At 23.9% G+C, this 22,118-nt stretch overlaps 6 protein-coding genes and 1 long non-coding RNA gene across 7 annotated transcripts; 4 read left to right on the top strand and 3 right to left on the bottom strand.

Annotated features, from left to right (window-relative positions):
• The first annotated feature begins 554 nt into the window (after nucleotides 1-554).
• On the top strand, nucleotides 555-1,788 carry LOC128964748 (zinc transporter ZIP13-like). Its single transcript, XM_054311384.1, has 5 exons — nucleotides 555-600; nucleotides 815-1,023; nucleotides 1,081-1,284; nucleotides 1,374-1,654; nucleotides 1,716-1,788. The coding sequence occupies exons 1-5, from the start codon at nucleotides 555-557 to the stop codon at nucleotides 1,786-1,788; spliced, it is 813 nt and encodes a 270-aa protein (XP_054167359.1).
• An 84-nt stretch (nucleotides 1,789-1,872) lies between these two features.
• LOC128964578 (cytochrome c oxidase assembly protein COX15 homolog) lies at nucleotides 1,873-3,508 on the bottom strand. Its single transcript, XM_054311206.1, has 5 exons — nucleotides 3,308-3,508; nucleotides 2,952-3,244; nucleotides 2,687-2,873; nucleotides 2,432-2,599; nucleotides 1,873-2,364 (listed from the first exon to the last, which is right to left on the bottom strand). The coding sequence occupies exons 1-5, from the start codon at nucleotides 3,380-3,382 to the stop codon at nucleotides 1,873-1,875; spliced, it is 1,215 nt and encodes a 404-aa protein (XP_054167181.1). The 5' UTR covers nucleotides 3,383-3,508.
• A 2,270-nt stretch (nucleotides 3,509-5,778) lies between these two features.
• Nucleotides 5,779-10,148, top strand: LOC128964584 (uncharacterized). The gene is made up of 3 exons (XR_008484676.1): nucleotides 5,779-5,934; nucleotides 6,068-6,231; nucleotides 9,936-10,148. It is a non-coding gene; the product is annotated as an uncharacterized LOC128964584 (long non-coding RNA).
• A 149-nt stretch (nucleotides 10,149-10,297) lies between these two features.
• On the top strand, nucleotides 10,298-14,542 carry LOC128964574 (heat shock 70 kDa protein 12A-like). The gene is made up of 10 exons (XM_054311202.1): nucleotides 10,298-11,157; nucleotides 11,461-11,603; nucleotides 11,752-11,785; nucleotides 11,880-12,021; nucleotides 12,418-12,642; nucleotides 12,771-12,957; nucleotides 13,123-13,167; nucleotides 13,250-13,587; nucleotides 13,658-14,395; nucleotides 14,453-14,542. Exons 1-10 carry the CDS (start codon nucleotides 10,379-10,381, stop codon nucleotides 14,525-14,527), a joined length of 2,706 nt encoding a protein of 901 aa, XP_054167177.1. The 5' UTR covers nucleotides 10,298-10,378; the 3' UTR covers nucleotides 14,528-14,542.
• Nucleotides 14,543-15,879: 1,337 nt separating this feature from the next.
• LOC128964635 (transmembrane protein 230-like) lies at nucleotides 15,880-16,458 on the bottom strand. The gene is made up of 2 exons (XM_054311265.1): nucleotides 16,232-16,458; nucleotides 15,880-16,161 (listed from the first exon to the last, which is right to left on the bottom strand). The coding sequence occupies exons 1-2, from the start codon at nucleotides 16,343-16,345 to the stop codon at nucleotides 15,901-15,903; spliced, it is 375 nt and encodes a 124-aa protein (XP_054167240.1). The 5' UTR covers nucleotides 16,346-16,458; the 3' UTR covers nucleotides 15,880-15,900.
• A 144-nt stretch (nucleotides 16,459-16,602) lies between these two features.
• Nucleotides 16,603-18,871, top strand: LOC128964463 (vesicular integral-membrane protein VIP36-like). The gene is made up of 4 exons (XM_054311051.1): nucleotides 16,603-16,872; nucleotides 17,659-17,774; nucleotides 17,844-17,958; nucleotides 18,022-18,871. Exons 1-4 carry the CDS (start codon nucleotides 16,716-16,718, stop codon nucleotides 18,645-18,647), a joined length of 1,014 nt encoding a protein of 337 aa, XP_054167026.1. The 5' UTR covers nucleotides 16,603-16,715; the 3' UTR covers nucleotides 18,648-18,871.
• An 80-nt stretch (nucleotides 18,872-18,951) lies between these two features.
• Nucleotides 18,952-19,653, bottom strand: LOC128964746 (uncharacterized). The gene is made up of 6 exons (XM_054311383.1): nucleotides 19,470-19,653; nucleotides 19,366-19,403; nucleotides 19,233-19,295; nucleotides 19,138-19,181; nucleotides 19,058-19,078; nucleotides 18,952-18,991 (listed from the first exon to the last, which is right to left on the bottom strand). The coding sequence occupies exons 1-6, from the start codon at nucleotides 19,564-19,566 to the stop codon at nucleotides 18,952-18,954; spliced, it is 303 nt and encodes a 100-aa protein (XP_054167358.1). The 5' UTR covers nucleotides 19,567-19,653.
• Between the last annotated feature and the right edge of the window lie 2,465 nt (nucleotides 19,654-22,118).

Raw genomic sequence — 22,118 nt, 5'->3', positions numbered from 1 at the left:
TATTAATGTAATTTTTAAAACAAAATATTTTTAATTAAACTTTATTTTACAATAAATATTATACTGTATGTACAGTTTTTACAGTCCAGTTATTCTCAACTATTAGTAAAATATCATTAAAATCAATATCACATATATTATCATTAATATCATTAATTGCGATAAAAATATTTAAAATGTGTTTAAAACAAAAATTTATTAAATTTTTTGATAATTAACAGCACATTGTGAACCAATGATAGTTTCATAATTATTATCAAATATGAATTAATAATTGATAAAAAATAATCGCCAATATTATTAATATTACTGTTAAATTCGATAAAATATGATTAAACTTTTTTACTGTTTATAAAAAATTCCAAATTATATATTATGTACTGTATATACAGTATGTGATCTGAAACAATTTTTGTGATGACAAACTTATTACTTATATCAACAATCAAAATATTATAATTAAATAATGTGTTTGCTATGCAACTAAAATATAAATAACTAAAATTATTTTTAAAATAATTTATAAAATTAATATTAAAATAAATAATTAAAAAATGAATATGTTTAATTTAAGTGAAATACCTCAAGAGTATTACACATGTATATTATGCCTGTTGTGTTCCGGTCTAATTGGTTTAACGGGAATATTACCCATGATTTTTATAAACAAAAAGGATAATTATTATAAAAATAAGTTTATTTTCTATTTTTTTTAATTAAGTAAATTTTGAATATACTTATATCAGTTATTATTAAAATAATTTTTACATAATATTTTTGATATTCTAATTTAAAATGATTTTTAAATCTTTAGGTGAAAGTAATAGGATTTCACTTTTAATAAGTCTAGGAGTGGGAAGTCTATTGGGAGATGTCTTCTTTCATTTACTACCCGAAGCTATTCGGTTGTCATTAGATAAAAACGATTACAATCCCTATACCATTGGTTTATGGATTTTGGTGGGAATCTTCACATTTGTCATCATTGATGTCCTCATTAATCAAATACACAATAATAATGCGGTAATTATTTTAATTTTTGTTATAAAGTTAAATATTAATTTAATATTAACTGTTAAGACTGAAAATATCAAGAAAAACGATCAAAATAACAAAATCAAACATAAAACTAAACAAATTAATGGAAAATCGGTTCAAAATAATAATAATAATAATAAGGGCCAACAAATTGAAGCCATTGGTTATTTAAATTTGATAGCAAATGCAATCGACAATTTTAGTCATGGATTAGCTGTATTTTCTGGATTTATGGTCAGCATTAAGGTATTGTTTATTAAAACATTTAAACATTTATTAAATTTAAGATTTAAAATATTTAAATTAAATTAAAATTTTTAAATATTTTCTAATAGACTGGATTCCTAACAACTTTAACAATAATAATCCATGAAATACCCCATGAATTCGCTGATTTTGCCATACTTTTAGAATCAGGATTTTCTAAATGGGAAGCAATTAGAGGACAACTAATCACTGCCTGCACTGGTATTTGTGGATCAATGTTTGCTTTCATACTAAGTTATAGCACAAGAGTTAATATTGAGATTTGGATTCTCACCTTCACTTGTGGTGCATTCCTCAACATATCACTCGTTAATCTTCTACCAAAACTTCTTAAAGAAAAAAATATTAAGTAAGTACTGTACTAACTATTTAATTGAGTGTTTAGTTCAAAAATAATTATATTTGTTTAGACAATTAATTTATCAAATTTTGATAATTGGATTCGGAATCGGACTAATGGCTATTATAAATAGTTTTGATTAATCATAAATTATTATTAGTTTTTAATTGACAATAAAATTATTTATTATTATTAATTTCCAATAATTATTTTATTTGAATTAAAATTTATTTGGGAAGTTTCTTCAAAAGTTTCATTTCATGTGATAACCAAAGAGCAATCGTAAGGACTGTGAGCGCTCCCGATTGATGCGATGCGGCCAATGATTTCGGTACATAAAATAGCAATGTTGTAACTCCAAGAGTTACCTGTAATAAAGTGGCGGCAAATAAACAGTTGACTGCAAGTCTTGTTCGGGGACTTAATGGTAAACGTCTTGAATAAATCCAAAGACCAGTTGAACCACATAATACTAGTTCGCCTAACCTTCTGTGATCAAACTGGACAGTTGTCGCGTTTTCAAAAAAGTTTTTCCATTTCGGAGACTGTGATAATAAATCTGTGGGAATAATTCTGTCGGCCATTAATGGCCACGAATTGTAAACCAAACCGGCATCAAGTCCTGCAACTAAAGCACCCGAAAGAGCCGTAAAAAATATAAAGCCTTTTGTCATATGTGTATATCGTCTGAATTTGAGTACTTGAGGAGTGACTTGAGTCTTAAATATGATAAAAAAAATTACCGTAAATATTATTTCTTAATATTATAATAAAATGATTACTGACTTGTGATGGAACTGTTAGATGTGAAAGTCCTGACCAAATAAGTAATGAATAAAATACAAGAGCTGTTCCTAAATGTGCAGCCAATCGGTAGTGACTAACTTTTGGATCCCTTTGGTATTCTGGCTTTTCTTCGAGACCACTCTTAACCATATACCAACCCAACAAACCCTAGATATACCAGTATATACATTACAATTACATTAATTATTACAATTATAAAACAGTTACCGAAGTAATTAATAACTCAATACAAACCTGAAATGCAAGAAGACCTCCAAACACAAGAACTCGCGGTTTCATTGATTTGGTAAACCATTTCTTATACCAGAAAATGGCGGCCGGAATGAAGTATACGGCGCCTATGGTTCGGCCCAGAGTTCGGTGAATGAACTCCATATACCAAATCCATTTAAACTCCTCTAAAGTCATGTCTTTATTTCGGCTAAACTTTGATAAAAACAAATAAACATTAAATCATAGCATTCATCACATTATAATCATTTTATCCACAAATCATTACATTTTAAATTCAGGAAATAACTTATATTTATTGAACTCTTCAATCCATTTATTGTTATTCAGTGGTGGAAACTCTTTGAATGGATGCCAGTCGACCATCGAGAGGCCAGAATTGGTCAGTCGGGTAATACCACCGATTATTACAGTAGTAAATGTTAGTCCACCGCATGTCATCAACCAATAGCCAACAATTTTACGGCTTTTTGTTGACACTTCTTCAAGTTGTTGTCCAACCGTTCCTGTAGTTAATTGTTTGACAACTTTTGTCACATTCAAGCTTTTGGTGACACAAATCTTTGATTTTCAATATTTTTAATTATTAATACCGGCTTAATGTCAAACAACAATTAAACTTACATTTGGAGTATATTTTGGTGACTTTAGGATACAATGAGTTGATCTCATCCATACTCTTGACATCAAAGATAACATTTTATAACCTTTTCTTACAATTTAGTAATCATTTACTAAACACGTGTTCACACAAAATACTGATTCAAATTAATTGTTGTCAATATTTTCAAAGTAAACAATACATTACACTATGGGTTCACATGTATTACTAACCATACATATCGTGTAAGTTTACTGTTAGTGCAATAAAGTAGTACATAATATATAGTGTATAAATAATATTACATAATATTAATACAATTTCAATTAATATACTGTATATAATAATTAAATATATTATACAGTTTTTACAAATAGTTATTTTTATTTAAAATTAATTTTATATAATACTTTTTCTTTAATTTCCAATCATTATTTTAATACTGTATAAAAATATGTTGGCATTTGATTTAATTAATTAAAAATATATCACATATGTTATAATGTATTGTATATTGTTATAATTAATGAGACAAATAGTGTAAATTATACAAACAAACTTAACTGTATTTATCATAATAAAATAAATTTGTTAAAATCTATATAAAATATAACTAATTATATGATTGCAAATTTAAGCATAAAACATATTGACTAGACTTTTAAAATGACCATCATCAATTCAAACTTATGTCAATATATATTACGATAGTTTTTTAAACAAAAAAATCAGATAAAGTACAGTAGATTTCATTGATATAAATATCTTTATATTTGGAAAGTCATTCAAAGACTATATTAAATTTTTTTTAATAAATTGTTAATTTCTAGTTAAACAATGAGCAAAATATATTCAATTCATTTATATTCATTTAATTTACTGATTTATCATTTTTTATTAAATTCTCCTATATTTAAAAAATATATATAAATATTTATATAGATTTATACATATGATATATGTAGAAACATAATATATCAGTGATACTGTATATCAATATTATATTTATTTTAAATATAGGGGCTAAAAATTGTAAAATACTAAAATTTTTCACTAAACAAATAAGTGTAAATTTATGTAATAATCTGTAATAATATAAAAATGTATTCATTTATGTTTTAACTCAAAACTTTAATTAACAAATATTTGATAAAAATTCACAAAACATGTTTCCAATCATTAGTGAAATAAAACACTAAAACTAGTGAAAAGCTATTTTTAAAAACAAAAGTGTAGAAAAACCAAATTAACAATTGATTATTAACACAATACAATATATTATGAAACTATATGATGCTATTAAATAACATTTATAACATTTATATTTATTATATTAAACATAACTTTTGGATATTATACACTGTATAATATACAGTATATACAATATTACCAAAAAAGTACAGTATATTATATAAAGTATATATAAATATTTAAGCGATAAATGATTATATTTATTCAAAGTTTTACTAAGTAATATCAAATATGTAATATTTATATAATTATACAATAAATATGATGACATAGAAAATAAAATGTATATAATTATATGGATGTGTATTTCATATGTATTTCTGCACAAATGATTTTGGGAGTGGTGTTAGTCTATTGGAAAGCAAGGAACGGGACATATGAAACCTTTTACTAAAATTTTGAAACATTTTTATGTTTTGTGCCACCAATTAGTGTAGTGTATGGCTCTCTCTCATTGCCAAATCTGTGTCCTCTGAACCTAATTCACATGTCTTTTGTATAACAGTTTAACTTTTAGTTCAGACCATAACATAAGTTAAAAATCTTATATCAAGACAATCACAACACAAAATAAATATCAAGTTTTACATTATTATCAAATATTATACTATAATAACTTATGTTTGAATAGTTGAATAAATTGTTATAAACTATACTAAAACTGATTACAACTAGTGATACAACAAGTGATTTGTCTAAATTAATTCATATTAAGTCAAAATTATACAATATGATCGTGTATAATATTATGTTATATTATTAACATATTAACGTCAATTATTATTATTTTTATAATTTTTGCTCCGATAGTTGTCTTATTTTCTAAATATACTATTTGTGATTTATCTCATTAAATTCAACTAATTAAACGTAAAATTTAGAGTAAGTGATTAGTAGTGTATTATTAATAACAGTATTAATAATAACAGTATTAATAATAGATAAGTTGTTCAAATCTTTAATAACTTTATAATATTAACTATAATAATACTTTAAAGAATTTTATAGAAAACTATTTTATATAATTGAAATAATTTTATCATACAGTATAATATATTATATATGTATTGTAGTATATATTTAAAAATAACTATTATTATTAAAGCAAATGTTTGTGTGATGAATAATAATAATAATAACATTAAATGATGAATACATTGAAGATATCAACTACTGATTCGCACCGAAAGGACACATATATAAGTAATAGCGATATCTCACAAGGGATTGGATATAAGGCATACCTCCCGTCTCTACAGTTGAGTTCTCACATAAATAAGAGTCTAAATTCAAACTCAGTTAATATTGAAGGCATTCATATAATACCAGAAGAGTTGTTTGAAGTGTTAGTTGAGTCCAAAGTAGATCCAGATGTGCTCACAGACAACAACAACATAGGGTTAGTCTAGTTTATGACTTATGTCTTATAACATGTTTCAATCAACTTAACTGGTTTTCTTAAGCTGTGTTTTACTGTTATCTCATATACTGTAATATATTAAACACAAAACTTTTCATCTTTTAATTAAAAGGAAAGTTTGCCAAACATATTGTTCACAGCAAACCACTGTTCCGCCCGATTCACACAATACTGGCCTTGAATTAAACAATAGGACGACTCCCGACAAACAATACAAAGTGTTTCCGTATTTATCAACCAAACCATTCAATGCTGAACCACACATCATTAAAAAAGGTAATGTATTTTATAAATTTTAAATTTTTAGTGAATATCATATTTTATAATATTTCTAACTATTAATTTTTTTTTGTATCAGAGCTTTAATGATAAATACTTACAGTATAATATATACTGTATGACTACGAAATATCTATAATTATTCAAAAAAATATTATTTTAATATTAATATTTAAACATTATATAATATATATATATATATATATATATATATATATATAATATTATAAATGAAGCTCTTTATTGTACTGCAACTATAAGTTGCTTTATATTCCGGTCTATAATACAGTATATGATAAACCATACATTTTACCGTATAGTATGAAAGCATGATATACACCACCGCCTACTTTAATGAGAGTTTTGTCAAATGTAACAAAACTTTGTCCATAACAATACTTAAATTATTTACTATATTATAATCCATATACAGTAATATACAATATAATATAGTATCCGTATATTATTAGTTATATTGTCTATTATATTATTATCTAACAAATATCCCATATCTAGTATTCAAAAACAAGTCTTAATTAGTATATAAACTTTAGACTCTAAACTAATGGCTACTATAATATTTGTATATATAAAACAATAAAACAACAGTTGACCCCTATTTTTGCTTATCATTTAAAATTATCTTTTATGAAACATATACTGTACTTTAATATATGTAATCCATAATACACCGGTTATAAGTTAGTACACTATCTTTTTAAAAATGTTATGTATTATTGAATTTGTAGTAACAATATTGTTATATGTATTTGTGACCTCTATTATAAATAGTTTTTTATGTGTTCAACTTTAATTATCATTGCAACTAATTATTATTTAATTAATCTTTGATTTAAATTTGTGTGTCATTGTGTACACTAACTTATATATATATATATATATATTAATTTTAATATAATACTTATAAATATATATTATGACTAACCAATAACTTGTAATGTCCAGTATTAGTGTCAATAAGTTTTTTATTAAAACCAATAATGACTAAAAAATCATATATCAGTGTATAAAACGGTATATTAAATTACTTTAAACTATTTACACTAATAGGTATTATAACTCATGAGTGGATAGTGTGGTATGTGTTGTGTGTGTGACACGAATTGAAATGAAAATATAACTTAAAATAAGATTTGGGTTTCAGTTCGTTGAATAACAAGTCATCAGTTATTTCTTTACATACTTTGCTTGTATTATATAATAAGTTTCTTTTGTTCATTTCTTAACACTTTTAAACATACTATGCATATGATTATACATTTTTCATTTTATATACACTTTTTAGTTATATTATATTTGAAAAATTCTAAAAAATAATAATTTTGTTTATTAAACCTTATAAAAATTGGTTTTAATAATATTTTTTAAAATTATATATTTCTTGATTATATACAATAGTTTTTTAATCATTGATTTTTCAAAAAGTATTTTCTATTTTTATTTCAAAAACAATTTTATTACTTGTTTTGCTCTATTTGTCAAAAAAATGTATATTTGTATTAACAGTGAATAATGTGTTAATAGTTTTTTCAATATGAATAATGTCTCATTAATCAATATATTAACAAATGTCAATTTATTTAATTTTAAAAACAATCAACTTAAAGGTAATTATAAATATTTTATTATAATTTTTAATTGTACTGTATATTACTCTACTTGATAATAATTAAGATATACAGTATATAATTATTTATTTAATTACTAAATTTTATTTTCTAAAATTGATTTAAAGAATACTAATATAGATAATTAAAATAGATTTTTTTTTTAATTTTATAAAATATAACTCATTTACTTAATGATGTTTTATTTAATAAACTTTTAAAAATGATTAGTAAATTAATGTATACAAAATTAAAAACATTATACAGTAATATAAAAGAATCTTTAGTATAAAAAATAAAACTATTTTTTAAGATTTAAACAAAAATATGTTATTTAACATAATTTACTGAATTACATAATCTAAATAGTCAATTGATTGAAACTAAATTATAAATACAATAAAATCAATTTAAATGTCGCAATATATTTTTTTAATTTGCTAATAAATGTATCAGTAAAATAAAACTTTTATACAAAATGATAAATATTACAATAATAAAATAAACAAAATATTTTTTTAATTAGACACTTCAAAAATTATATATTGTAATATCACTAAATTTAATACTAAAATGGATAAAATATCAAATTAAATATATTTTTTTGCAATTATAAAATATTTTTATTAGACATATAACTGCATAGTTTAATAGTCTAATTGCCAAAAATTACCAAAAATATTATACAAATGAATTGCAATTTGATATACATTAATAATAAAGTTATTTTTATGTCTGTTTTAGCATAACTACTAAAACGTGATTCATTTTGAATTTTTCTGTATTTAAAATTTAATGATTTTTTGAATTTGTATAAATAATTTTTTAAAATAGTCTATTTAGTGGTTATTACGGTATTAATTCAGTACAATATGATACGGGTATAAAATAGCAATTATATACTGTCTAGACATTAAATCAATATTAAGTATAAAATCAAAGTTTTATATTAATTTTTTTAATGACTTTTAAATGATATTGTCAACCAAATTAGTTAAGCAGATTATTTTATTTTTTAAAATAAAAAATAAAACCACTTGAAAATCTTAGGCCAGACAAACTTTTTGAATCTATTTTATTAGTATTTTTATTATATATATATACTAATCATATAAATAATCATACAGTGTTTACTTCAAAAGTAATTTTAATTTATAAAATAATAATTATTTTTAAATACTCATAACAAATTAGCAAACCATATACATTAGTATATAAATACATATTATAATATTGTTTTTTTTAATTAGGGTTAAATACTATTTTACATTATTAATTAACTTTAATATAAATGTTATGATAATAATAGATTACTTGTTTTAGCATTTTAATTATAAATTATTTAAATAGCTATTTCTCACAGTAAGTTAAATACATAATAAATATTTATAAAAAAAATTTCCTTATAAACAATATTAAATGTGAATAATATTTTAATGTATTTAAAATATTAATATTCTAATTTTAAAAATAAAAATATAATTAATATTTTTTTAAATTTTGTTATTTATATCTAATATTGGCATAAAGATATAATTGTTTTAAAATGTAAATTATTTTTTTTCTCTAAAATTAAATATAAATTATTTATTATATTTGCAACATTTAAATATAAAATATACATTAATTTATAAACTAAATATTGTTAGTTGAATTAGAATATAGAGAACCTAAACAATTGAATTTTATTATTTGTTTAGTTGACACTAAAATAGATATAATAAAATATACAGATTTTTTTTTTATACAATACTATACATATAAGTTAAATGTATAAATATAAAAAATGCATCATTTATATTAAATGGTTAAATAGGTTTTATATGACCTCCAACTTGAATACAATTAAGTTTTTTAATAAAGCTTTTGGTTTAAAACAAGAATTAACTGTATTATTGATTTCAATAAAAGGCAATTAAATTTATAGATAATAAACAATATAACAGAAGAGTAAACATATAAAATAAATTATTTTTATTAGCAATGCTTTGTTTGTAACCAATTTTTACATTTAACTTACATTTCAAATACCTATTTTGATTGTAAGCATAAAATTTGTTTTATTTTTGAAAGGTTTGGCACAAAAACAAAAGACCAGATCTTCACTGTTTACTATAGTTGGACATAAAATAACAAACAGTACCGACAAGACTGCCATTGACTGCTTAAGAGAAGAGTCAACAAACACGTCGAGTGATTATAAGTGTTGTTCCGGTACTTTGTTTAGTGTCTCGGCTTCACCTAAGCTAACAAATTGGAGACAAAATAACTTTGATATAAATAAATCTTCAGAAAGTGATAAACAATCAAAAATTTCTATCGAATTCAATAAAATTGATAATCAAAATGATTTTGACAACAAAAGTGAAGATAAGTCATATATGACTTCAATTACTTGTTCAACAAATAATCAAAATGTGAATCCTATTAAAGATAGTAATAATGAAAATTTAAATTTTAAAACATTGGTTCCACAAGAGGTACCGATTCAAACATTTAAGGAGTTTTGTTGTGTTATGATTGAAGACAACATTAAAACAACATTTGATGTGAAAGAAGAAGTTTTTGAGGAAACGAGAGATGCATTGAATGAATCAAATGAACAATTGTTGTTGTCTTTGAAAAGTCCCACAATTGTTAAAGAAGTCATGAAAAAGATTGCTTTTCTTCCCTGTGGTCATGACTTTACCACCGATTCAAACAATAGTGTCAATGAATCATCAAATAAATCTAATGATTGTAATTTGTCGACACATTCATCGCCCAAAATGCAGTTAAATGGTTATACATTGAATTCAGACAATGATAACGAAGCGATGTTAGCAATACAACAATTGGATCAAACTATAGATGAGGCCAGTCCTTCAAATACAAACTCACCGGTAATTGTTGCCAAAATTCAAGACAATTTTAAAAATGAACAAATTGACCAACAAATTAATAATATGAATAATAAATCAAATAATGTTAAGCCAACTAAACCGCCGCGTTTTATCAATTATTCAACCATTGAAAACAAACAAAAAACATTAATTGAAATAAACCAAACACAATGTGATAATCTTATTGAAGAGATGTATGTGACTGATGAAAATGGCAGTAAATCCAATAAAATTATCGATAAATGCATTACTAATCATATGAAAAGTCAAACACTTTATAATAATGATTCAAATAATAGGCAAACAACACATAAAAATGAAATTGACTTAAATTATAACAATTATAATATTAAACAAATGAATATCGGAGTGTCTACTGATTTGGACGTTGCCATCGCCAGAGCCAGTCTTAGGTATGTTTTATTGTTAGAAATTATTTTTTTAAGTCATAAATTGTCAATTACTTAGTTATTAAATACAATTACACTTATCTAAAAAAAGTTAATTAGCAGAAATTAAGTGTAATATTAGTGTATGAAATAACTAATTTTAGTATAATTTAATAATGTACAATATTGTACAATAATAATAATAAATTGTATATTTAATTGTTATAATTAGCTTATATACGGTATAAGATAATTATTTTTAAATGAATGTAAGATAAATATAGTATAATAAATAAGTGAAATAAAAAATATATATTTAAATTATAGTTCTGTCGACTCCGGAACCAGTTCTCCAAATTCAACCCATTTTATAGTAGTAGCCATTGATTTTGGCACAACTTTTAGTGGCTATAGCTTTGCCTTTACCAGAGATGCAGACAATGCCATTCATGTGATGAGGAAAGTTGAAGGTATTTCATCTGAGATTTTAATTTAAAATTAATACATTCAATAGCTATAGTTAAAAACTCATAATTGCAAGCATTCATGCATTATAACTATAATTTCTAAAAATATTGATATTATTATACATTATTTAATACATTTGACTTATTATAGGCTGTGACCCCGATGCTAGCAATCAAAAGATACCGTAAGTAATTGTAAATATAAGTGTTAGATATGTACAGTATGTATATATCTATAGATTTGTTGATTAAAATATATATATATATATATAATTAAAGGACTATATTATTACTGAATCCGGACGGAATATTTCATTCATTTGGATTCGCATCCCGTGACCACTACTCCAGTCTTGAGCCCAAAGAGGCCAACAAATGGTTTTATTTTGAAAAATTTAAAATGGATTTGCATTATAATCAGGTATTGTTCACAAATATACTGTATATTATAAGGTATATATATATATATATAACGGTATTCTTTAATTATAGTATTCATAATCTATTTTCAAAGTTTATTAATAAATTGTCACTCATATAACAAATATATCATTGATATCATTGTTAGTAAAGTAATACAATAATGAATGACACAAATGAATAGATGTTAAGTGAAGTGAAGCATTGAAACATTCAGTCGCGGATGACTTATCGCTATAGAAATACAGTATATAATCACTTAATTACCAAAAACCACTTAATCTTATAAACTGTTTGTCAATTTTTAACTAAAACATCTATATTTATATGTTGTGGTTATATATTGTAAATAACATAAGTTAAACATATATTTAATTATAATTAATATTTGTTTCAGTCATTATCATTGGAGAGTACAATCAATGCAACCAATGGTAATAAATCAATGTCAGCTTTAACTGTGTTTGCACACGCACTCCGGTATTTTAAGCTACAGGCGCTACAAGAGCTAAGTGATCAGTCGGCCACCAATATTCTTATAGAAGATATTCGATGGGTTATAACAGTTCCGGCCCTTTGGAAACCATCGGCCAAACAATTTATGAGAGCAGCAGCTTATGAGGTAAATCTTTATAAATTTAATTAATGAATTATTTAAAATAATTTAATTAATACGGAGTTCAATATTGAAATTTAATTAATAAAATTGCCAATAATTATGAGTATTTTTATGTAAAAAATAACAAATAGGCGGGAATAGGAAGTGTTGACAACCCGTCACAATTGTTAATAGCCTTAGAACCAGAAGCTGCTTCAATATATTGTAGACGTATTAAATTGAATCAACTGATCCCAAGTTGTCCTCCAAGAGAATGTCAGTCACAGTCAGAAAATATCAACTCAAATGATGATAGATTGGCCATACATTGGAAGAATGGTATTTATCTGTATAGCTATTTTGCTTTAATATTAATCTATTAATGATATAATTTACTGTATGCTTATTTGCTATGGATTATCATTTAAAGTTAGCAAAAAATGCAATTTAATACTAATACAGTCTACAGACTAACAAAATGCTTATATTTGAAATAAATCACAGATTCTTTCAGTGCTAACGATTCAGTTGAGACCTCCTTTACTAAAGGTAACCAACCATTAATAAATTGATTGTTAAAACCTTATCATAGATTTTTAGATTTAATATTTACGATTTATTTGTTTTTAAGGGACCAAATATATAGTTGTAGACGTTGGCGGTGGTACTGTTGATATTACATGTCATCAAATGCAAACAAAAGAAGGCTCTCTTAAAGAACTACATAAAGCTATTGGAGGACCCAATGGGTCAGTTGGTGTGGATATAAATTTCGAAAAGTTATTATCTGATATATTTGGTGTGGATTTTATAAAACAATTCAAAAACAAACGACCGGCCGGTTATGTAGATTTGATGTCGGCTTTCGAGGCGAGAAAAAGAAGTGCCACTACTTATCAAACAACTACTTCCAATATATCCCTTCCCTTCTCTTTTATTAACTTTTTCAAAAAATCTAAAGGAATGTCTGTAAGTATTAATAATAATAAAAATCTAATAATTGTATAGAATTTCATTAGTAGTTTAACTGTAATAACAGGTCGATAGTGCTGTTAAAAAGTATTCAGACGGTAAAGGCATAACTTATTGCTCCAAACTAGGAATGCTTAGATTAGATCCAACAGTTATGCAACAGTTGTTTGCACCGGTAGCCAAACAAATCATAAGTCATATCTGGGATATACTAAACAGCAAACATGTCAAAGACGTGACATTTCTGTTTCTTGTCGGAGGCTTTTCTGAGTCACATATACTTCAAACTCATATAAGAAATGCATTTTCATCGCGACTTAAAGTAATAATACCTCAATCGCCTAATTTGGCAATACTTAGAGGGGCTGTAATGTACGGACTGGACCCCACTGTTATCAGTTGTCGAAGGGCTAGACTTACATATGGAGTGGGAGTTCTCAATCGATTCATTGATGGCAAACATCCATCACATAAATTGGCCATTAAAGACAACATTGAATGGTGCGCCGATGTCTTCGACAAATTCGTAAATTGTGATCAATCTATAGGATTGTATGAATCAATCACAAGAAGCTATACTCCAGTTAATGAGGGACAGTCATGCAGTATAATCCATATATATTGCAGTGAGAGAGACGATGTCGAGTTCATTACCGATAAAGGTGTGCAACGATGTGGTACTTTGTATCTCGACTTAGATGACATCAATTACATCTCTCACTCCAATCATATCAACTCTGCATTTAAAACTATTATTAAACGAGAAATACAAACGCAAATGATTTTTGGAGACACAGAAATCAAGGTTTGTAAACATTTAACCATTGAATGCTATTTATATATATATTTATTATAACAATAGGTATGTGCTTTGGATGTCATGACTGGCAAATGCGTGAAAGCAGAGATTGATTTTCTTAACAACTCTAATCTATAATATATTCATATAATTAACTCAAGATACGAGTGCCATATCATTTAATATTGAATAACACAATAGATTTTAAGTTTTTCAATATTTATGACAATTGTCTATATAGTCATTATAATTTTAACGATTAAAAATATTACAGTAATTTTAATAAATCGTATGTTTTTAGTATTATAAATTTTATTTTAAAACATGTGATAAATGAATAATAGAATTAAGATTTTAATTAAAATTATATCAATTATATAGCATTCAAATTATCTAAAAATCACTCTAACATAAAATACACATATTATATATTAATAGTTATGTATTATTATTATTATTATTTCACAATTTATATATAATCGTGTATATTATAAATTTATAATAAACTATAAATTTTGAAATATTATTATATATAACAAACTAATGAAATAAAAATATTTAAAATGACTGATTTATTAGTTTTGATAAAATTGATATAATTACGGATTAAATATGTTTGCATATAATATGTTATATCGTATATAATATTTGATATATTTTTTTGAATGACTTCGGTATAAATCACAGAATATATAGGATATGCTTATAATTAATGTAAAAATAATATCATTTTTTTGTATATTTTGTTGTAAATAATACTGTTATATCATATATGATATACATACATATATATATATACATACATATATATATATATATATATACATATATATATATACATATATATATACATACATATATATATATATATATATACATATATATATATATACATACATATATATATACATACATATATATATACATACATATATATATATATATATATATAYATATATATATATATAYATATATATATATATATATACATATATATATATATATATATATACATACATATATATATATATATATATATATATATATATATATATACATATATATATATATATATATATATACATATATATATATATATACATATATATATATATACATATATATATATATATATATATATATATATATATATATATATATATATACATACATATATATATATACATACATATATATATATATATATATATATATATATATATATATACATATATATATATATATATATATACATATATATATATATATATACATACATATATATATACATACATATATATATATATATATACATACATATATATATATATATATACATACATATATATATATATATATACATACATATATATATATATATATACATACATATATATATATATATATACATACATATATATATATATATATACATATATATATATATATATATATACATACATATATACGGTAATGTAATAAATTTGTGACTAAATTGATGCATAAATTAATTAATCAAAGTCTGGGATGTCATCAAAGGAATATCCATAGCATCGATGGTAAGCATAGTATGCAATACGGATGTGATAAAAGCCAGGAATAAACATTATGACACCGAGTAATACCAATACAAGAAGTCCATCATTGGGTTTAATGTTGACAATAACTCTGAGATATATTAATATTGATATCACTATAATAGCGGTCCCGAAGACCAACAAAAACAGTGCCAAACATATGGCTCTCCACGGAATGCGTCGGCTTTCAGACACCTGTTTTGGACATTAAGTCATTAGTGGTGGTCATCATCGGTAACATTGATAATATGTGTCAAATAAATACCTGTTTATTGTTTTGGTCGCAAAAATCATGCAATAATTGATAATCTGACACATCTTTTGACGGCTTATTCACTAATCGATGCGTTAATTGATTGCTAAACCAATTATAACTCATTTGTTTTGATTTTTTAGTTTATATAATATTCACTCAATTAGTCAAACATTTAAATATTATTTTATATTATATTAATTGAAAATACAATTGAATTGACTTTTGATTTAATAAATAATTTATTGCTTCAAAGTATACACAATAAACATAAATAATGTCAAAAAATTATCAATCATTTACAATGTGTTTGCTTATGAAATGTTTATTATTTGTTTGGACGTAATCTATGATAATATTAATAAACATTACTGTATTATAAATGATATAATTAACGATAAAAAGCATAAAAACAGTGAATCATTAAAATCATTGACTTTATTATAACAACTATAGTGTCGATGTTTAGCGGCTTTTGTTAAATACATTATTAAATATGCAATTTATATTGAATTTACATTTATTTAATAAACATATTTATAGTTATTTAGCAATTTGTTTATCAATTGTGGCCAATGTTTTGACACAAAATGATTTTGAAGCCAAAGGTATTTACGCCAAGAAAGAGCACTCTTTGGTCAAACCATATCAGGGTATGTATTGAATAGACATTTATATTAATCAATGATATTATTAGTTTATATTTCATTAATTTAATTTACCGACAATTATCTTATTGTTGATTAAATTATTATTATAAATAACATATCGATTATGCCATTAATACAATAATATACAGTACTTTAATTGTATTTTTATCGAAAAACGCCTAATTATTTAGTTAAATGCAATACAAATACATTCAAACTTTTTCCTCTAAAATTATTATATAATTTATATCCTATAATAAAAAAAGTAAAACAGACTAAATAAATATTTATTAAATTAAAATAAAATGTTTAAAATGTATAAAAATATTTTAATAAATTGTTTATTTTTTCTAAATTAAGTTTAATAATGAAATACATAAAATATAATATAAAAATGAAAAATCATATCTGACTAGTATTTTCTCGACTATTAAATACACGTTTCATTAGAGATATGGTTTTATATTCATTGGTGATATTGTTTTTATGAGGTTTTTATTTATATAATATATTTTATTAACTATTTTCCCATATTTTCAATTTATTAGTATTATTATTAACTCTGCTGTACAACAAAAGTACACATTTGTTGTACACAAACCTCAATTTATGAAAGTTTTTTTTGTAAAACTATCTTTTTTATCAATTTTTAAAAAATGTTTATCAAAAGCCAATTAAAATTTACAAACACTATATATGATAATTATATACAGAAATGATTTTAAATTTATAATCAAAGCTAATAAATAAATTTGTAGTTTAATACAATTTAATGTTTTGAATGGACAGGTACTGGTATGACAATCCCCAATTGGGACTTTTTCGGCAGTACAATGGTTACGACCAGTTTTATTAGGATTACACCCGACTTACAGAGCAGACAGGGAGGCCTCTGGAATAAGAGTGTATTTATTTGATTACTATTATTAATCTTTAATTATAATTATTATAAACTATTTTTATGTCTAATAAAGCCGTATTCATTCCGCAATTGGGAAACACAAATTCACTTTAAGGTTAGCGGACACGGAAAAGATTTATACGGAGACGGAATGGCTTTTTGGTATACTAGAGATCCTCTTAAACCGGGTAATCATCTAAAAATGATTTCTTTTAATGTATTAATAATATTTGAAAAAAATCAATTAATAGGACCGGTGTTTGGTAACGCTGACCCATTTGTTGGTTTGAGTGTATTTTTGGATACCTATGCCAATCAAAACGGAATCCATAGTCACGGACATCCCTACATCTCAGCGATGGTAAACAACGGATCAAATCATTACGATCACGACAGAGATGGCACACATTCAGAGTTAGCCGGATGTGAGTCAAAGTTCAGGGGTGTAGATGAGGACACGTTTATTGCCATCAGATATGAAAACGATATATTAACTGTCAGTACAAATATTGATGGAAATAATGAATGGAAGGAATGTTTTAGTGTTAAAGGCGTCCGATTGCCGACTGGTTATCACTTTGGTGTGACAGCAGCTACCGGTGATCTCAGTGATAATCACGACATTGTCTCAATCAAGACTTACGAGTTAGAAGTGCCATCAGTTATGAATCCATTAGAGGATCGTTCGCAAATCATTCCGTCCGCCTCTATATTTGCTTCCCCAAGAGATCACACACCAGATCCGCCGCCACCTATGTCTGGCTTCAAGCTTTTCCTTATAATATTGTGTGCCATCATTGGTGTTATTGTCTGTGTTGTCGTCGGAATTATGGTGTTCCAGAAGAATCAGGAGAATTCACGCAAAAGGTTTTATTAAGTGACTGATTGTGAGATAAGTGATCATAACATTAGACATAATATTTAATTTCAAATGATTTGCAATATCATCGAAGAGTTTTATCTTTTGTTTTATATTGTAGTCTATGTTTTCCCATTTCAAAAGTCATTGTAAAGCTATTCCCAACAGTAATTATTTTCAATTGTTTTTATTTGAAATATAAATTATATACAAACTTACATTTTATTCTAATTATTAATATATTGTCATTTTCTGATACATTTTTTAGTAATATTACAACTATTTTTAATAAATAAAAGTTTAATATTTATAAAAAAAAAATTTAATTCATTTTATCGACAACTTCTCGTATTTGTTGACAACTATTGTTTGTATTAAATGAGTTAATGGTTTTTAGGTTAATATATTAATTAGTTTTATATGAATACCTGTTATTGATGTCCTCTAATCTGAAATCATATTTAAAAGTCATTAATATTATCAACAAACAAACCACTATAAGACTCACTGCATTTGGAACTGTTTGGTTGATATCTCGAGTTTCTTGATATTCTGTAAGAGTTATTATCATTAAAATTAAGAAGAGTATGGTTTAAGACTAACTGAATAAGTATTATCAATAGTGTTGTCGAGTGCGGCCAAAGAGCGGGCGCTTTGATTGAGTGTCTGTTTAAAAACAGTTTCAATTGTTAATAATAATAATAATAATAAATTTTAATTCAATAAAAACCATTACTTCAACACATTTTGAGCCTTTAATGATCTGTCGGGTGACTGAAGATATTAAATGAAAAAAATCATTTTAACACAAATTAGTGGTCAGATTAGTTGATTGATCACCTGATCCGGCGCTCTGTATATTAGAGGCTATTCTGTCGCAAAGTCTTGCTTTAGAGTCTGAGTACAGACTTGTTGTCTGAGATGTCTGTCCACTCATTGCTTATATGATATATAAGACAATCATATGATTACATCAATTGTTTCAATCAAAACAAATGTCAAACTCTACCACAATATCCAAACACATTATAAACATTGGTTGCTATGACAGCAGTCAACTTACATATTATATTAAATTTAATGTTTATTAAAATTTTTAATATTATCAAAATTATATAAAAACTTTTTTAAAATATTATTAGAGTTAATAATGACATCCAATTCATTTGTTTTTTCTAATACTTTAACACAATTGAAGACTCAGATGAAAAGTCTAAACAAAGTTTAACATTTGATTGATAGATAACAGTTGTCTGTAAAAATTAATTCATTAGAATACAGTATAATAGAGTATTAAATTTATACAGTATATCACATAATTGTATATAAATTAATATTATTTTAGTTTTTAAAAATATTAAATGACTGTTATATACACATGTGTTTTAAAATGTTTTGACAAATATATAATATTGTAAAAAATTGTTTATAACTTGGATAACAATAGTAAATTGATTGACACCGATATCACAAATTGCGTAAATTTATGGATTTCAATTGGAGTTCAAACTTTTAATAGATCTACTAATAGTATTGATATTTATTAAATTTTAGTTTATAAATTGATATCAATTAATTAAACTTTAATGTATAATATTAAATAAACAAATTTGATGTAATAAAGCGCAATACATAAAATAATTTCATAATTATTTGAAGACCAAAAATTTCTCACAAATAAAAAATAATAATTAATTAACTGAAAATTATAAATTAAAATATATATAAAATATTTTAACTAAAACGACAAACATTATTACAAACTAAATACAGTACTATTACTGATAAAATTAATTTTAAATATTATTAATGAGATAATAGCACTTAAGATAAATAAATTTACCATTACTGAAGTATTAATAGTTTTAAAGTAAATGATAAGATTACTACACTATAAGCGTATTTCAATACATATTTTAGATATTTGTGTTTAAATTATAAAAATTATGAATTCATTAGATTTGTTATTATTTTTAATTATTTATTAAAACAAATTGTTTATTAACCGTGAAATAGCTTTTTTAAATTGTGTAATAATGTACTAAATATTATATAGAAATTAACTAAATAATAAAAATGGATGCTCTTCTTGTATTTGATCCACAAAATAATCTCATATCAAACAAATGCAATAAATTATTCAAAGATTACTTATTTAAGTTTGTGGTCGACATTGGATTCAGTATTAATCCACAAGATGTTAACGATCAACAAGTTTTGAGAAATATATTGTCTGTATTGATCACACCATTTGTTGTCTCACAGAAGTACCTCAATGTCTCAAATCTGACATTTGATTGCATCGCAAATATGAATGCCGTCTACTCTAAGGTTTATAAAAACATATTAATATTTAATAAGATGTGACACTAAATGTTGTTTAAATTGAAAAATTAAATCAGAGTCACGACTTCTTTTTGCTTCTTGTGTTTGAAGAATCAGAAAATCGACTTTTAATGCAAAGAAATTGCAATCTCTTCTCACAAATCATTCAATTCATTTTTGGTCCGCTTATCAACTGTTTGCCAAAATATTACCATTTAATGGATATATCTTTTAAAATGATTGATCAATGGCTGGCATTTAAATATTCAATCACATTCCTACTGGAAGTAAGACATTAAAACCATATTATAATTATTGTGTGTATTATAAAATATACAGAATATCTAAGCATAAAACATATTCCTATCGCAACTATAAAATAATGGTAAAAAAGTTATAAATAAAAAGATTAGTACAGTATTACAATATTAAATAATTAGATAATTAAAATTAACAACAAATAAAACTATAGAATAATTCATAGAATACTGTAATTGATTAAAAAAATTATTTTATAAGTAGAACAAGTAGTTTAATAAAATATAGTAAATTATTAAAAGTTTTATAAATAACTAATTGATCGGATTTTCATAATGAAAATACTTATATAATTAATTAAATTAACTTAAGTTATGTCGACTTAGTGTTTCTACAATTCATTGAGAATATATTTTTACATTTTGAATTATAATTTTTTTAATGATCATTATAACATTTTACGAAGATTATATTTTTAATTTAATTTAAAGATTCTAAAGTATTAAATATTTATAAATTATTTTTTAAGTCTATTAAAACACATGTTCTCACATTTTTGACATTAACTCTATATTCCAGTCAATCGAGAGACTGTTTATCGGATCAGATTTGATGGATATCTGCAATAAAACATTACAGCAAATATTGACCCGAATTCAGTTAATTTCAAAAGTTTCTGATGAATCTATTAGTCATATATATCTATTTTATGGACACAAATACATCACATCCTACTCCGGGTGCTTTTTCATTGTTAATATTGTTATTATTATTATATCTAATTAATAACTTTTAATATTAATAGTCGTAACTCAGCAAAGATCTCGAGAGGAGACATGATTTTGATGATTCTGTTGTCAATTACTTTAGAGTCAAATCAAGACAAATGCTTAACTGATACCATTG

Source organism: Oppia nitens, unplaced genomic scaffold (genome assembly GCF_028296485.1).
Source record: "Oppia nitens isolate AA-2021 unplaced genomic scaffold, nextdenovo-longstitch-racon4-pilon3 scaffold9_pilon_pilon_pilon, whole genome shotgun sequence".
Classification (NCBI taxonomy): Eukaryota; Metazoa; Arthropoda; class Arachnida; order Sarcoptiformes; family Oppiidae; genus Oppia; species Oppia nitens.
This window is presented reverse-complemented; position numbering and strand designations above follow the sequence as displayed.

Excerpts from the sequence above, each read along its gene's own strand:
- LOC128964748 (XM_054311384.1), top strand. The coding sequence starts at position 555 with ATGAATATGTTTAATTTAAGTGAAATACCTCAAGAGTATTACACAT. Across the intron at positions 601-814 it reads ACCTCAAGAGTATTACACAT|GTGAAAGTAATAGGATTTCA; the intron begins GTATATTATGCC and ends TTAAATCTTTAG. Across the intron at positions 1,024-1,080 it reads AAATACACAATAATAATGCG|ACTGAAAATATCAAGAAAAA; the intron begins GTAATTATTTTA and ends TTAACTGTTAAG.
- LOC128964578 (XM_054311206.1), bottom strand. The coding sequence starts at position 3,382 with ATGTTATCTTTGATGTCAAGAGTATGGATGAGATCAACTCATTGTATC. Across the intron at positions 3,245-3,307 it reads CACCAAAATATACTCCAAAT|ATTTGTGTCACCAAAAGCTT; the intron begins GTAAGTTTAATT and ends TGAAAATCAAAG. Across the intron at positions 2,365-2,431 it reads ATCTAACAGTTCCATCACAA|ACTCAAGTCACTCCTCAAGT; the intron begins GTCAGTAATCAT and ends ATCATATTTAAG.
- LOC128964574 (XM_054311202.1), top strand. The coding sequence starts at position 10,379 with ATGATTGAAGACAACATTAAAACAACATTTGATGTGAAAGAAGAAGTT. Across the intron at positions 11,786-11,879 it reads GCTAGCAATCAAAAGATACC|GACTATATTATTACTGAATC; the intron begins GTAAGTAATTGT and ends ATATAATTAAAG. Across the intron at positions 13,168-13,249 it reads TGAGACCTCCTTTACTAAAG|GGACCAAATATATAGTTGTA; the intron begins GTAACCAACCAT and ends TTTGTTTTTAAG.
- LOC128964635 (XM_054311265.1), bottom strand. The coding sequence starts at position 16,345 with ATGAGTTATAATTGGTTTAGCAATCAATTAACGCATCGATTAGTGAAT. Across the intron at positions 16,162-16,231 it reads GCGACCAAAACAATAAACAG|GTGTCTGAAAGCCGACGCAT; the intron begins GTATTTATTTGA and ends TGTCCAAAACAG.
- LOC128964463 (XM_054311051.1), top strand. The coding sequence starts at position 16,716 with ATGCAATTTATATTGAATTTACATTTATTTAATAAACATATTTATAGT. Across the intron at positions 17,775-17,843 it reads GAGGCCTCTGGAATAAGAGT|CCGTATTCATTCCGCAATTG; the intron begins GTATTTATTTGA and ends TGTCTAATAAAG. Across the intron at positions 17,959-18,021 it reads TAGAGATCCTCTTAAACCGG|GACCGGTGTTTGGTAACGCT; the intron begins GTAATCATCTAA and ends ATCAATTAATAG.
- LOC128964746 (XM_054311383.1), bottom strand. The coding sequence starts at position 19,566 with ATGAGTGGACAGACATCTCAGACAACAAGTCTGTACTCAGACTCTAAA. Across the intron at positions 19,404-19,469 it reads TATACAGAGCGCCGGATCAG|TCACCCGACAGATCATTAAA; the intron begins GTGATCAATCAA and ends TAATATCTTCAG. Across the intron at positions 19,079-19,137 it reads ACCAAACAGTTCCAAATGCA|ATTAGAGGACATCAATAACA; the intron begins GTGAGTCTTATA and ends ATATGATTTCAG.